The sequence below is a fragment of the Neodiprion fabricii genome, chromosome 3 (genome assembly GCF_021155785.1).
Source record: "Neodiprion fabricii isolate iyNeoFabr1 chromosome 3, iyNeoFabr1.1, whole genome shotgun sequence".
Lineage (NCBI taxonomy): Eukaryota > Metazoa > Arthropoda > Insecta > Hymenoptera > Diprionidae > Neodiprion > Neodiprion fabricii.
This window is the reverse complement of record NC_060241.1, coordinates 3,162,117-3,176,924: the sequence shown is the minus strand read 5'-3', so window position 1 is coordinate 3,176,924 and position 14,808 is coordinate 3,162,117. Positions and strand designations below refer to the sequence as shown.

The window sequence follows — 14,808 nt, the reverse complement described above, 5'->3', positions numbered from 1 at the left end:
AGAAGCAAGTTTTTTAAAGTCGCTTAAGCAATTTCGGATCTTACCGAGATACCTGCTCGACGTGCTTCAAACCGAGCACATTGCTTTGGCGGGCTTGAAGAGAGCGGAGTATTCGCGCGTTGTTTCGACTTGATATTTCAAGTTCTTGGCACGTTCTATTTCCCAGAAGCCATTCATCGAATGTCTCGCCTTTGCGTAACATCCGAAATTCCATGAATATCAGTCACTATTTCGATCCGCGGGATAAAAACTCGCGGAAGAAATTCGAAAGTACCACGCCAGCTGAATTGGCATAGAAACTGAACTCGATTCTTGAGATTTCACCACCTAGCGGTAAAACTGCAGGCTAATGAATTTTGACGTCCGATCGAAGATAAGGTAAACAAATAACCACGCAATTTCCGCTGCGTAAATATTCGAATCGGACCGAAAAGCTAATGAATTTATCCGCTAAATCACTCGGGTGAAAATGTATCCAAGTTACAAACACACTGATAAATATTTATGAAAATCGATCGGGCATCGGCGTATTTTTAAGCAACTTTGGCATTTATATTCGCGGTGAAAACGGAGCCTCAGGGCGGAGCCTCGCGACTTGCCCGCTTTCATCGGGGTTGGGTTATACAACGTGAAACTAATTACAGTTAAGGTAGTTCGCACTCGGAATAATTCATCCCCAGAACTCCACCCCCCCCCCAGAAGGCTGACGACGAGCCGCACGAGCCTCCGAAGCGGACTCCGTCGCAGCCTGTGTCCGGAATTGGCAACGTAGATTACGACTTTGCTAACGATCAGGAAGTCCTTCCACCCCCTTATACAAAATTCAGAGTCGTCCTCGCCGATCTCTAATCCACGTCTATACATGTTATATACATATCTATGTACGAACCCGACCGACGTCTGACGCTCGACGTTTTTGATTTTGTTTGAAGAAAAATTTCGGCAATTGTCCCAAGACTCTGAAACGGTAGCCTGAATTTTTTTTCACATTGCTCATTCGTCTGGTTAATTGTTTATGAATATTGAGAGTATGATTTTGAAAAGGACCTTTTTTAACGTTCTCAGAAACTGTATTTTCTTTACCAAAAGTTTCAAGACTCGATCAACGATTCGCCGATTTTTTTTTTATATTTTCTTTTTTCACTTTCAATTTTCACAGTATTCTAAAATATTGTTTAAACGGTTTGAAAATATCCAAAACTGCTGTTTATCACTTGGAACATTTCCAGATCGGTTTCGTTAGGAAGTGGATAAAAAGAACTGAATGTGCATAAAGAAGGAGAGAAGAAAAAAAATTTTTAAAAATAGGCATAATGGAACCAGCCTAGAAATTTGCTAAGTAAAAGATAAGAGTTTAGAGAATTTGTGGGGAATTTTCGGACCTTTCAAACATTGTTTTAGCTGACCAAAGAAATTGAAAATGCTAGGAATTTATTTATTTGTTTATTTATGCAACGGAACAAGCCCAATAATTAGAAATACAATATAAATCACGAAAAAGCTTTTAAACTCACAAGAAGTTCGTATGTCGGGTGACAAAACAAAAAAAAAAATAAATAATTAAATAAAAACAGCGGTTGTTTCGGTCTGTTTCTGATTATATTTGTAAAACCATTTTACTCGGACAGTTGATGGAGGAGTTTCTACAGGCTGGAATATAAAAGTGTCTCAGCGACGGGTTTTTCCGTAAATCATTTCTACGACGAATCGTATCTTCAGCCGAGTTATAAAATAAAATCGGTAACTCACCTTCCCTTTGATGAGGCGCGTAAACGTTGAGGTAGAGGCAGTCCTCGCTCTGATTTCTCAGATACGGAAGTAGCCTCTTGAGATACTCGTAACGACCGGGCGTCACTTCCGTATGGAGATCCGGAAGCACTTGAGGACAGACCGGAGCGAAGCGATTTGAATGACGGACTCCGCTCCAGGGCCGCGGTGACCGAGGCGGGGTGAATCTGAGGGTTCCCAGGGGCGGCGCGGCGTAAGGGACGCCTGGAAAAATTGAGGGATGAAATTGGAAATTTGGAAAAAAATAAATAAATAAAATAGACGGATCGAAGAATAAAGCAAACGACAGCCGACTCGGAGGCAAAGGCAAACGGCGAATCGAATTCTAACAGGGCGATGAATCGTTCGATCGTCAAATTCCGCCACGACGATTGAACCTCGTTTCACGTTTTTTAAATTTCCGTTTCTCTGTTTTCGGAGAAGAAAGAAGGAAGTGATTCTAGATAATTACCCCGAAAGTGAAAAGTCGAATTTTCAACATATCTCCAGGTTTTGACGCTTAGAGAATCAACTTCGATCATTTGTGATCAATTTTTTTGTCCGACGAAATCTCGAGAATGAGTTACCGGATTTTAATGATTTTTGGCCCCGATCGACGGGTTTTACGAACTTGGAATTTACTAAATTTTGGCTTCAATCGGTTCGATACTTTTTCGATCGTTTGAATAACACAATTCTAAAAAATGAGATAAAAATGATGATACATTGAGAACGGTTGAATGGATTTGAAATTAAAATTGGTACCGTTAGGTTTTTTGAATCGCTAATCACGAATCTAAGCTCGGATTTGCAAGATTTGAATTTGGGACTCAAAATTTTGCCGTCACGGATCTAATTGTGGGGTCAGACTTGCGAAATCCAAAATGGCAGACACAGTATTTATTGCTTTAATTTGAATTTTAGTTGTGTAGTTATTTTTTCAATTTTTATTTTGTTTCATTTTGTGCAACCTGACCTAAATCTCTATTCTTTGCTTTGTTTTCCTTTGCTTCTCTGTATTTATGTTTATTATTTCCCTCTATCTCTTACTGTGATCATTTTGGTGATTTTTTAATTGTATGTTATTTTATAGTGTGGTATTTTTGGATTTCTAATTCTAGCAATTATTTCACTCGTTTGAAATAGATTATTCTAATCAGTCGTCCAACATCGCTATGGACATTGATAAATAAACACTCATACTAATATAGTGGGGAAAAAAAATCGAAAAATATTTCGATTTTGGTAGAAATTAGTAGACGGACGTTTTTGGGTCACCGATAAGAAATTCAAGTTCAGACTTCGAAAATTTGCAATAGTCGATCCATTATAACGGTTTGAAATAAAAATGATCGTCATATTTTCGTGTAATGTGGTTTTTGCCTGAGAGTTTTTATATCGTCAATCACGAATCTGAATTTGTAGTTCGAAATTCGAATTGTATATTATTGTTTATTTATTTATTTACGACTGAAATTCTCCTAGGTTTTTTTATTTGAAAAATTCTTCATCGCTCTTTGACACTTGCAATTATTTAATTCTCAACTCCGGTAAGTTTTTTTTTTTTTTTACTTTTTTTTTTCTAAATCTTCAATCACAGATTTCTCGAATCGTGAGAGTTAAACACGCATGGAAATTATTTCGATAAATTTATCATGGATTTTTTGCGGTTGCATCGAATTTTAGAACTCTGTGTTCGGGAGTGAATTCTTCGGAATCTGTAGGTATCGACAGGCCATTCGATTCATAAGCTTTCTGAATGATAATGGTGAATTTTTAACGCTCGATTTGAGCCTTTCATATCCGAAGCATGTGCCTCTGCAGGGCTGCACGGCTCGGATCGCGGGGGGCGGGCGATAAATATATCAGCGAAAACCTTGAAGCCGGTAAATTTTAGATGTACGATCGCACGTGAGGCTTCTGGATCCTCTATAAATTTGACCGGAAATTATTTATTTCTTCTACTCCTGCACGCTGCTATTTTATTTCATTCCGCACGCTTACTTCCGACCTGAACTGCATCCGGCTGCACCAAACGCCTATGAATTCCTTCGCTTTTTGCTCGAAAAGCTTCGCGAGACGGATCGAATGATACGACGGTACGAAATTCATTCCTCTGGTATCGCATTTTCAATCAAGGCACGTTATACGGTTCGTCGCTATTTTAAATACCTTTTAAGCGTTCCGGAGAATGATTTTTAAGTGATATTTTTCAACGCTTCGTGTAAGCTTGCGAAATTTTTATCTGCGATTGAATGCTGATATTGACAGTGTGCCGAGAATTATTTAAATTTCTTATCGTTGAATAAAGATTCTTTGATCAAGTAACACATGTAAAAATAAAGAAAACAACTACGATGATGTGAAAAATAACAGTTGTAGTAAATCGGTTTGCTATCGAATTGAAAATTTTTCAGTATATCGGAAACAGTTTTTTTTATTCAATTTCGTACTCTGAAAATTGATGAAAATTGCGGTACTGTAAAATCTGGGAAACCAGTTGGCGTTAAAATTATATTCGCGTTCTATTCTGTGCGTTGAACGTTTGAGAACTCGATTGTACCTCGTCAAAGTTTTCAACCTTGTGAAAATCAGTATCGCGTGAAATTTGGACGTTTCCTTGTGACGATGAGAGAAAAATTTTAAGAGCTAGAAAATAGTTTAATGTGAAATATCCATACTATCAAAAAACCGCGTCAACGTATCTATGAATTTCAAAATATTTGTTTCTACTTCTTTTTTTCTCCTTCTGCAACATTTGCAATTCAACAAACGAGGAAAATGGTCTTCCGCTGTATCGTCGTTCCTTATTTTTTCATAAAATTTATCACTTTTCGACGAACGAAAGAAACAGAGAACGGGCTTATTTCGCGTCAAGCTCTGACTTTACCGATCCCTAAAAAAATACTACACCGAGTGAATTGTCGTTATTTTTAAAATTAAAATCTTGGAACAATCGTCGTGAAAAAAAATCCAGATGACGACTCACCGAGAAAAACGTCGACGGGCTGAAGGTTCGGATGCCTCCTGAAATGCACGACGATACCGCGCAGCCTTCCTTGACGCGAAACGCTAACTTCCCGCGTGAATTTCTCCTCCTGATAATCGTATTGTCTCTGGTGTCCGTATTGATTCCCATAGTCGTAACTGTCTCGGTGCTCGGTTAGTATTTGGGTGCATGCCAGAAGGACAAGACCGACCAATTCGAGCCTCAGCATTTTCGACATTTGCGTTTGGATCTCGCTGAAAATCCAGCGCAACGGTAATAGGCTGTATCCCCTTTGAAAATTTGAAAATTTTCTTCTTCCTTCCCTCTTTGGCTCTTTGTTTCGTTATCCTTAACTCGACGACGTTCACATGATTTCTATTAAATCACCGCGCACTTTTTCCCTGTAAAAAAATACTCTTCCACGTCGGTCGAAATCGTCTCGTTTTACCCCATAATTTTGTTTCTTACATCGATAATATCGAGATAAAAAAAAAAATCAAAAAAATTCACAAACCGTGAAAATCATCGCGATTATACACTTGAGACGCGTCCTTACACTCTGGGTGTACATGCGTATTATTAGACGCACGCAAAGAAGGGTTAACGTACCGCGGTATAGCCGTTACACGCAGTTCCAACACAAATATAGAATACGAAGAGGCACGACGACGGAATTTCAACGACGATATTCTTTTTAACCGCGGGGCGGGGCGGCCGACTTGTTTCTACGAGAAATTATTTTATCATCCCTCGAATTCTCGCGAATATCTCTGCGGTAATTTCAATAACAGATGGCGCGTTACGTCCGTATGTCGCAGACGTTTTGCTCAATTTTTTTCGTCACATTGTACGCTTCTTCAGAGGTAATTAAGAACTACAAGGGAACTTGAAAACACGGGAAAAAAAAGTGTCGCAAATCGCGAACATTACTTTGTTGTAAGAAAATTTTTCCTTATTTTTATCCCAGTCGGGAGTTTCGATTATTCGAACGTATTTATCCGAGTATCAATAAAAATGGCGATGATATTTTTAATACACGAAGAAGGAAAGCATCGATTAGATGTTATCACATTTTTTCCCTCACTTTTCACATGTTTTATATCCTTCGTTTCACTCGATAAATTATACACTAATTTTTTTTTTTTTTTATACAATTCCTTTAGGTGGCGTAAATTCAATCGACACTCACCGATGATCAACTTTGTTTTTGTTTTTTTTTATCTTTCTTTTAAAACCGTTTCAACCGCTCGCCGCACAAAGTCTCGTAGGCTTAACTTTCGTTGCTGCGGCTTGCACCTTCGAAACTGATGCGAAGCTCGGAATGAAATTTTCTAAATCTAATTTTAAACTTGGTAACTACTGACGCAACGCCGCGTCGCGGGAGTCCGAGAAAGCGGATGGTAACGCGGCAGGCTTTACGTTTTATTTCTGGAAATAACAAGGCGCGTCTGTCTCTTCGTGTTCGTTGTTTCTTTGCACGAGTGTGCCGAAATTATTTTTCATAAACAAATAGCGCCGTGAAACGGATTATTAATTTGCTTCGTAATAATTTGTGATTAAGAAAAAGATCAAGAGTGGGAAATATTTTGACCGTCGGACAATTGTTACTGTAAATTAAACCGAATAATAATAACAATAATATTTCACGGAATATATTTTTGAGGATTATTAACCGTGAAGTTGGAAAAAAAGATGATTGAAGCAATGGATAGAAATATTGAAACGCGATTTATTTTATCCACCTTTTCGATACCATATCGAATAAAAATTCGCACAGATGACACAAAAATGTTTGGAATTCAACAGAAAATTATATTCATTTGAACGTGTTAATATGTAATTCGTCGAATGCATCCAGCGAATTTACGTGATATCGAGATTTTTGATGATAAGATTTCCGCGATGGCTGATAAGAGAGAGAAAAACAAACTGAGCTAAATATTGGTCGATGTCTTGGTCGAGGATAAATAAACAAATTTACACAATTACTCGGTTCTTTGATCGACTAATGGGCTCGATAAACATTCAAGCTCGGAAAGTTTCTAGATAATCAATTCCGAGAGAAAACAAGCTGAAATTTATCAAGATTAGAAGAAAAAATCAAGTTCCTTTAACGAGAATCCGTTGTTATCTTTTTACTGTTTTTATTTAGCTTTTTGTTCGAACGTTATTTTTGCCGGATCGCAGAACCAGCGGACGGTCGAGTAGAAATGTTGAGGCCTGATTACCGATTCTGGATTACACTTTTGTACCGGTATCATCGTAGTTGAAAGGCGAGCCGGAGCCTTTCAAAGTTTCTGTATCGCATTGTAGTCGGAAAGGGAAATCTTTTGGCCTGTTCCTCGCTTAGGTGGGCGTAGCTAATTTCATTATAAGAATTTGAAGGGGGAAATTTATGTCAGCGGATGAAAATCTTTTAGCCTCGTTAAGGAGAATTCAGTTACACGTACAAGGCTTAATCGGTGCGATGGAAGCCCGGAACTCTCCCAGGGGCAACCCTGCCCTCAAGTCGGTTGTATACTCTCTCGTGCCGTGAATGGACGGCTTTTCGATTCGTTTCAAGTATCTCGGGGTCAACGGTATTCAATTCGATTCACCTCCGGTTATTCGAATTCAATTGGAGTATGCGATCAGTTTGAATGGCTTTAAGTAATCTCGAACCGCATCAAGTATTCACCGAAATTCAAACACCGTGGAATCACTTTAAGTTATTCGAAATCGCCTGATTTTCACGCGAGTTAATTTCGGGGGTTGTTTTCTTGAAGTCACGTTTCGGGGCGCCGCTTGGGTTCGGAATTTGATAAGTCGGAAATTAAATAATTCCGAATTATTTCATTTCAATCAAAATTTGAAGAAACAAGAAAATTTCGAATCGTCGGAAACCCGACGGCTCAACTTTGCGAAATTCAAGATTCCGAAAATTCAAGTTACGATGGAGTAGAATTACAAAAAATAAAATATACTCACACGGAGTAGTTTAATCGACGAGAGAATGTAAAAAATCGAAGTAACCGAAAATCAGTGCGGCCAGAATTTCGAACGTAAATATATCGAAAATCCAAAGAAAGAAATATCAAGGTGATCAAATTTAATCAAACCAGAAATTCACGTAACTGAAAATCTTGGATCATTCGGATTTTCGATGTTTCAGATTTTTGAATTTCCTTATTTTTGCACTTTCGCAACTTTGAGCGTCGATTATCGAACCATTCGAAACTTTGATGTTTCGTCAGTGTTTGATTTCTTGACTTTAAGTTCCGCCACCTAAAAATTCGGAACTTTTCCAAGTTGGAATTTCAATCCCACCCCTCGCGTTTCAACTAACAAAAAATTCCCTGGTCAAACTCGTTGAAAAATAAATTCGTTTCAATTTTTCAGAGACGATTTTGATCGTCGCAATGAAATTATTCAAAGTCATGGGAATGCATTCGAATTCACTTACGAATTAAATAAATTCACTTCAGGTCTTGCGAAGTCGTAGAGTAGAACGGTGACTTTGAAAATCGTAGACTTGTAAATTTGAGGTATCTGGTGCCATTGGATGTTCAAGAATATGCAACTCGGGGGAGAAATCGGGAAGATGGAAATTCCTTCCCACCACCGGCTGCAAGCATCCCATTAAACTCTTCGTACGCGAAATTTCTCCTACGAAGTTTGAATCGAATTGAAACTCTAAGCCTGCTTAACATCGTGCTTACCTAGCTAAGCAGGGCAGTAGGTAGCTTTCTCTTTCCGAAAGTCTTCCCCTGTAATTTCTATCCGTACACCCAAGTGACAAACCGAATAAAACTTTCTCTCAGGCTGCACTTATTTCACTCAAATTATACCGGTCAACTTCTGCGTAAACATTTGAAAAAATCTTGAATTTGTTGGAAATATTTTATTTTTTCACTTCCTTACACAGAATTTCATTTTATCGTACTTATATATTCATCGTTTCGTAATATCGTTTCACACTAAAAACATAGATTCGGTATAATTAATTTCTAACGATTAGAAAGACGAAATATTTCCAAATCAGATTTTCTTCCCACAAAATTGTATCGCTTTGAATAAGAAGAAACGAAGAAGAGTTATCTATCTTATTCCTACTGCATTTTTTTTTTTTTTTTTCTCCTAATGCAAAATGTTTCAATATTTCAATCAAAATATGCGCAATATATCCATTTCATTCTTATAGTGCCAATAAAGTAATAAGTTCATTTGATATCGCCTTTGCGTGTGAGGGTGCATAAAAGTATTGAAAATTCGCTTGGCATGAGAAATGTTTCGCGATATATACGCGCCGGAGAAAACAGATGAAAAATGTCTGAAGGTGAGCGCTTTCAACGTCAATTAGAATAAATTATTCACGCATGCACACAGACGCAGAGACGTAGAGGATATGAAAGAGGCTGTCGGGAATACAAAGCAATAAAACGATACGTATTACGCTGTAACGTATAGTTGATACATTTGTGTACCGCACATGTAACTCTATTTCGATGAAATTCGCCTTTGAAGTATTTTCAAAGCCTCGGAAAAACAATAACGAACTTTGTTCAGCTCATTTTTTTCATAGTTTTTTTCCACTTCCTTTGTCAACTTTTCTTTATTTCTTTTTTTTTTTTTCTTCTTTTTTTCACCTTTTTTAATGCCAACAATTCGACGATAAGCCTGACTTTGATCCCTTGAAAATTTACGATGTGTGATCGCGGGAAAAAAATCGAATACATATGAATTTTTACCCGTTTAAAATTCGCAGAATTTCAAATCAAATGTTGCGCATGAAAAATTGCGACGTTCCGTTTGATTCGAATTTTCTGTTCTGCCGGGAATAAATCGATTTCCAATGTATTACTGACAAATATATACACATATACTTTTGCTTCCTTATTGCTTTTTTCAAACAACCGGTTGTGTTTTTCCCACTTTATATATTTACTTGAAGAAAAAAAGAAAAAAAAATTATAGATTTCTTCGTTCGAAACTTTTTGACTCGTCGGATTTTTCACTCGGTCGTTTTTAGGATTATCGCGGAAGTTTGTCGGACAAACTCTTTCCTTTTCACGGTGGTGAAAAGTATGGCGAGAAAACTGTTTTTCCAACTTGTATCTTTCAGATTAACATTTACGTTCACGGGACCTGAACTGTGAAAAATTTCATTTGTTACAGGAATTAGAAAAATTCTGTGAAACAAGTATCGTTGAAAAAATTGTACCAGTGATCGTAACGAGAAAGAATAGCAACGGATACTAGACTTTTCGGTAACAGCTGGAAAACTAGTTTTCATTTTCTACCTATAACTGTATAAATTTCTCTCAGTTTGGGTAACAGGTATTGCAATAACCGTAATATCACCTCTCCGAGCGAATTTCTCGTTTTGATATCGACCCTGTAGGTATCATCTCCCGTATATCGATGTGAAAAGGCCGACCCAATTAGCGGTCGATTCCGCACCCCGCGAATACACCCCAGACTCAACTGACCGCATGATTACCACGATGGTATCGATGATTGAAATATACGTGTGTACCTCACGTATTCACGCGCGGTACGTATGATGGAAAATTCTTGCCCAGTTCGATACTCAAAATTCTGTTATATCCACGTATATACGTCCGTCGTCCATTTATCCGCTCAAATTGTAATCACCCTCATACCTCGAATAATTGCTTTCGAAATTTTGTGTCCGTGCGCAGATTTCGCAAATGTTGCGGTTTCCTTCGCGAATTCGCTGTATAACATTGTTGAATACAGGGTAGCAAAAATTTCATCCGAAATAACGATGAGATCAAACATACGTTATATTTTTTTGCAACAAAATTTCAACCGTAAATAATAATCAAAGGTTTTTTTTTTCTTTTATATACCGTTTTTCAAAGGATAATAGAAACGTACCTTGTGACTTTGAACACGAGCTTTAACGAAAGGCCAAAGTGGCGGAGCTTCAATGCCGATTCAACAGTTTTCGTTGTTGTATAATTATTTTAATTAATAATCGTCGTTGTACGCGTTGTTGCTATCTCCGCAGCGATGGCGGACGTACAGTTGAAAGCAATCTGTCGACTCGAAGTAATCGCGAGGGTAACGAGACACTGGCTCGTTCTCTTCAAACTCTGCCCAGCTGTGTGTGCGGAGCTAGCCGAGCGTAAAACTTGTCATATTGATCTTCGCGTCATGTTAAGGCCTCCCCGTATTCCCAGTATTCCCAGTATTCCCGGTTCGTTTGCTGTTCATCCTTAACCGAGAAAATTGATGCCTAATTCACCCTGTTAATTCTCTCCGCGACTTTCGCAGCCTTTTCGCAGTTCCTTTTCTCTAGTAACTTACTTTGGCTGTTTATTCGTTCGAAAGGGAGAGACAGGAGGGAAAAATTTGACGGGGTGAACGGAAAGTTTGAATCGGGTTCCTCTTTTGTTCAACCTTTTCCCAAGGTGTCGTTTTTGCGAGGGTGTGATTGTTTTTTTCACGTCGAATTAGCACGGTGAAATTTTATCATCGGACAGTTTTCTTTTTTCACTGATTGTCAACTCGTTTGACACGCGATTTCCACTTATCGAATGTATGTACACACTTTTTCCGAAATTTGTAACAATTGGGATTGAAAAAGCTTTGAGGAGAGAGCTTTAAAAAATGCTATAATTGGATGCTTGAGCTGAAAAAAGCTGTGATGATAAAGTTCTGAATAGAAATTTTCATAATTATATGATGATGAAAAAACAAACGGAGACGATTACATGATGATCAGGCGTAAGAAGCTTCGATCCAAAAGCTTGAAAGTAATTTGTATAATCAAGCGATGACTAATCTCAATCAACCTGCAGTGAAAAAGCTTTTTTGAAAAAAAAAAAAAATAGCACAATTAGATATAAAAAAGCGATAAATAAGTTTGAGAAGAAATTGCATTAATCAATTGATGATTAAGCTTGGACATAAAATTATGACGATTAGGTACGAAAAAGCTGTGATTGTCAAGCTCGACGAAGAAATCTACGAAAATATTGTATATTAGTAAGACAAGGATCATTGACTAGAATCTTCCCAAAAATTTATTGAAAAAAAAAAAAAAAAACCTTCACTCGGTAACCGGTATAAATTTGGACAAAAATCCATGATCGTAAATAAACGATCGAAGGTGCGTCGCAGTTTCTTTTTTCCACCGAAAAGCGGGATACTCCCGGAACGCCTGCAGGAAGTCAGAAATTAGAGGGTATTCGAATTCATTAGATGGTCCAACCAAGAACCCTCATTTCCTCCCGGTTTTCAATCGGGCAACGGTACTGGATCACCGCACGAGGGGAGAGGGGGGAACAATGCGCGGTAAGCTTCGGCGGTAACAACAGTTCCGAAGTAGAATGGTTATTGGAAGGCCTAGCCGGAGAGACGTCGGAGGCTGAGGCGCTTCCTGGATGAAACCTGGAAACGTTTAGGGGCGCGAAGAGCGTCCGGGAATTTCCCTGTTTTTCAAGGAGAGCGGGGCACCGAGGAGGGGGGGGGGGGGGGAACGGGGGGGAGGGCCGTAATCGTTACGGTTCAGAGCGCCAAGGGATTCCAGATTTTAGAGCTGCAGTTGGCTGCACTGTTATTTATCGATAACTTTATCGGTCGCCTCGTTTCCTCGCTGACTGAACTGCAACCGGCAGGCAGCTGCCGGAATCGGACCTAGACACAGGCGCTAAACCGACGATTTTATACCAACGTGTATGGGGCATTCCATGCCAACTTGCTCCGGTTGAATTTGTTTTTTTTTTTTTTTTTTTTTTTCTCATCCTTACCGGCAATAAAAGAGCCTCGACAGCCTCCGGTTTCTTTATTTCTTTTATTTTTTTTATTCAACGATTGTTTTTGAAAAAAAATTCAAGCCCTGCGATCATAATTTTGAGACAAGTTATACCGTGATTGGATCGATTTTTTTTCTTTTTTTTTTCTCTTTCGTACAACATTCTTTACAGCATTTTGACAATTCTCAAGTTCACAGAAATCAATGATTGTAATTTTCGAAAATCATCGAAGGATTTTGATTTGTATTCTTGACTTTGCGATGAACACGCGTTACGACGTAGTTGTACGAAGAAGGAGAAGTCAGTGTCTGATTATATTTTTCTAAAAATGCGAAAAATGTATTCTCAACTGTTTCGCAATTGAAAAATATCCGTCATCAAAATCGTTGACGTACCAGAATTTTTCTTTGTACCATTTTTTCTCTACCCAAATGTACGTTCGCGTGTATTATAATTTTTAATTTTTTTCCCCTTTTTGCCAATTTTTTCTTTTCAAAATGGCTACGCAGATCGAGGTTTAGAACTTGGAAAAAGAAAAAAAGAAAAAAGATCAACGACCAAGGATAAGAAAAGAATGAAAACAAGGCGAAGAAGAAAAAGGCCGCGAAGTTTGAACTTTGTCTCCGATTCATCCACGGTCTTAGCTGGCGTAGCGGCAGCCGAACCCGCGTTTTATCCGGGGGGTAAATAACCCGTTAGAATTTTGCAGAAGCCTCGAGGGCGAGGAGGAGCCGCAAGACTTTGAGCCGTGGCGGAAATGGCGGCTGGGCTCAGTTCGGAGGCTACGCCTCGGGATTTCGGGGGTGAGGGATCGCGATTTGCGGGGGAAATATATCTATATAAAAGAAGAGGAAGAAAAAACCAAAAATAAAAAAAATGAAAAAAAAAAAAAAAAAAAAAACCCCGGTGCCCCGGAGGGTAAAGAAAAGGCATAAAAGTCGAAAGCTTCAATTAGATTCATCCATCTGTCGACGGTAAAAGACGCGCGAGGATCTCGGTCGGGGCGCATCGCCCGGATTGGGTAGCGGGGGTCACGAATTCTCAGATAACCGAGGTTGCGGGTGTGTTTCCATTTATTCCTACTCATTTCGTTTATTCAATTTTCTCAAGAGCGAAACTTCCCTCCTCTATACACACACCAGACTTTGATAGCTTGGCGAATCGGTATCGTTGGACACTCGCAAGATCGTCTCTCTGATTGATTACGCGAATTTTGATAATATTTTGTACAAAAAATGAAAAAAAAAAAATTGCAAAACAAGGTGAAATTAATCACCCGTGGAAAATGTTTTCAGAAGATTACTCTTTGTTTATTACTAAAGTAACGATGATTAAATCGTCGAAGGATTTTTCAGTCTTTTTCAAATTAATCATCGATCATTTGCTGTTAAGAATTTCGCAAACAAAGGATCGTAGTGAACCAGAGATTGAATGCAGATTTGTGGGTGGATTTTGAAATTCGCTCGAATTACGAGGGATTTTGCGGTGTGGAATAAAAGCGCGGAACGTGACATTAGGAAAATAACAGAGCAAAAGATAGAGGAAGGAAAAACATTGAGACAAAAGAAAGTCAACGGGGTATGAGGCGCCGATTACGTGCTTTGAATGATAAATTTTTACATCTTGAGAAATCGATGAACCAATTTCAAGACACAGACATGCCAGGGTGAACGGTTGTTTTTGCTCGATGTGACGTGAGGGAAATTTTTTGTTTTTTGTTTTTTTAATTTTTTTCATAGATTTAAAGATTAAAGAAAAATTTCAAGGTGAATGAAAGAAACGAAAGAAGAAAAAAGAAAGGTCGAAGATAACGCGACGAAATTTTTTCACACGAATTTGGATAAAGCGGTAAATTTTCAGGCAAAATATTCCGCGGCACGTCTGGCCGATCGATCTTATTGATTTGAACAAGATTATATAATAAGGAGCAGAACTGCCGGTACGCCAGAATAGAAACGGAGGAGAGAAATATCCTCGTCCTCTGCAGTTTCTGTAGAGAAATATCTTCTACAGCTGTCTATAGACGCCTGTCTGCCTGGCTGACTCGAACATTTCTGAGAGTTTCTTCTTTTCAATTCTTTTCTTTTTTTTTTTTTTTTGTTGTTTTTCTTTTACCTCTAAACATGTCGGCGATCAATTTGCCAAATCTTGATTTCGCCGAGGAATTTAACGGCTCGTCTTTAGGGCGGGGGGAGAAACGTAGATCTGTTAATTCTCGGTCTCAGATTAGCAAATTTAATTGCCGATCTATTCTGCGCAGTGGAACGAGGGTGAGTTTACTGGAGTGGG

The 14,808-nt window shown here is 38.5% G+C and overlaps 2 protein-coding genes across 4 annotated transcripts in view; one reads left to right on the top strand and one right to left on the bottom strand.

The window, feature by feature from the left end:
* The window catches only part of LOC124177561, a 53,305-nt gene extending 47,256 nt beyond the window's left edge, over positions 1–6,049 (bottom strand). The window contains exons 1-3 of one of the 3 annotated variants that reach the window (XM_046560058.1): positions 5,271–6,049; positions 4,757–5,157; positions 1,750–1,992 (exon numbers count right to left, since the gene is read on the bottom strand). In XM_046560058.1, coding sequence (XP_046416014.1) covers positions 1,750–1,992; positions 4,757–4,994 — 481 coding nt within the window. In that variant the 5' untranslated portion in view covers positions 4,995–5,157; positions 5,271–6,049. Of the gene's footprint in view, positions 1–1,749; positions 1,993–4,756; positions 5,241–5,270 lie in introns of those variants that run through there. The other 2 variants (XM_046560059.1, XM_046560060.1) reach the window with 2 other exon arrangements.
* Positions 6,050–12,807: 6,758 nt separating this feature from the next.
* LOC124177838 (neuroligin-4, Y-linked) overlaps positions 12,808–14,808 on the top strand; it is a 219,233-nt gene continuing 217,232 nt past the window's right edge. Inside the window, exon 1 of the mRNA XM_046560703.1 lies at positions 12,808–12,819. The gene's annotated coding sequence lies outside the window, so the exon portion shown is untranslated. The remainder of the gene's footprint in view (positions 12,820–14,808) is intronic.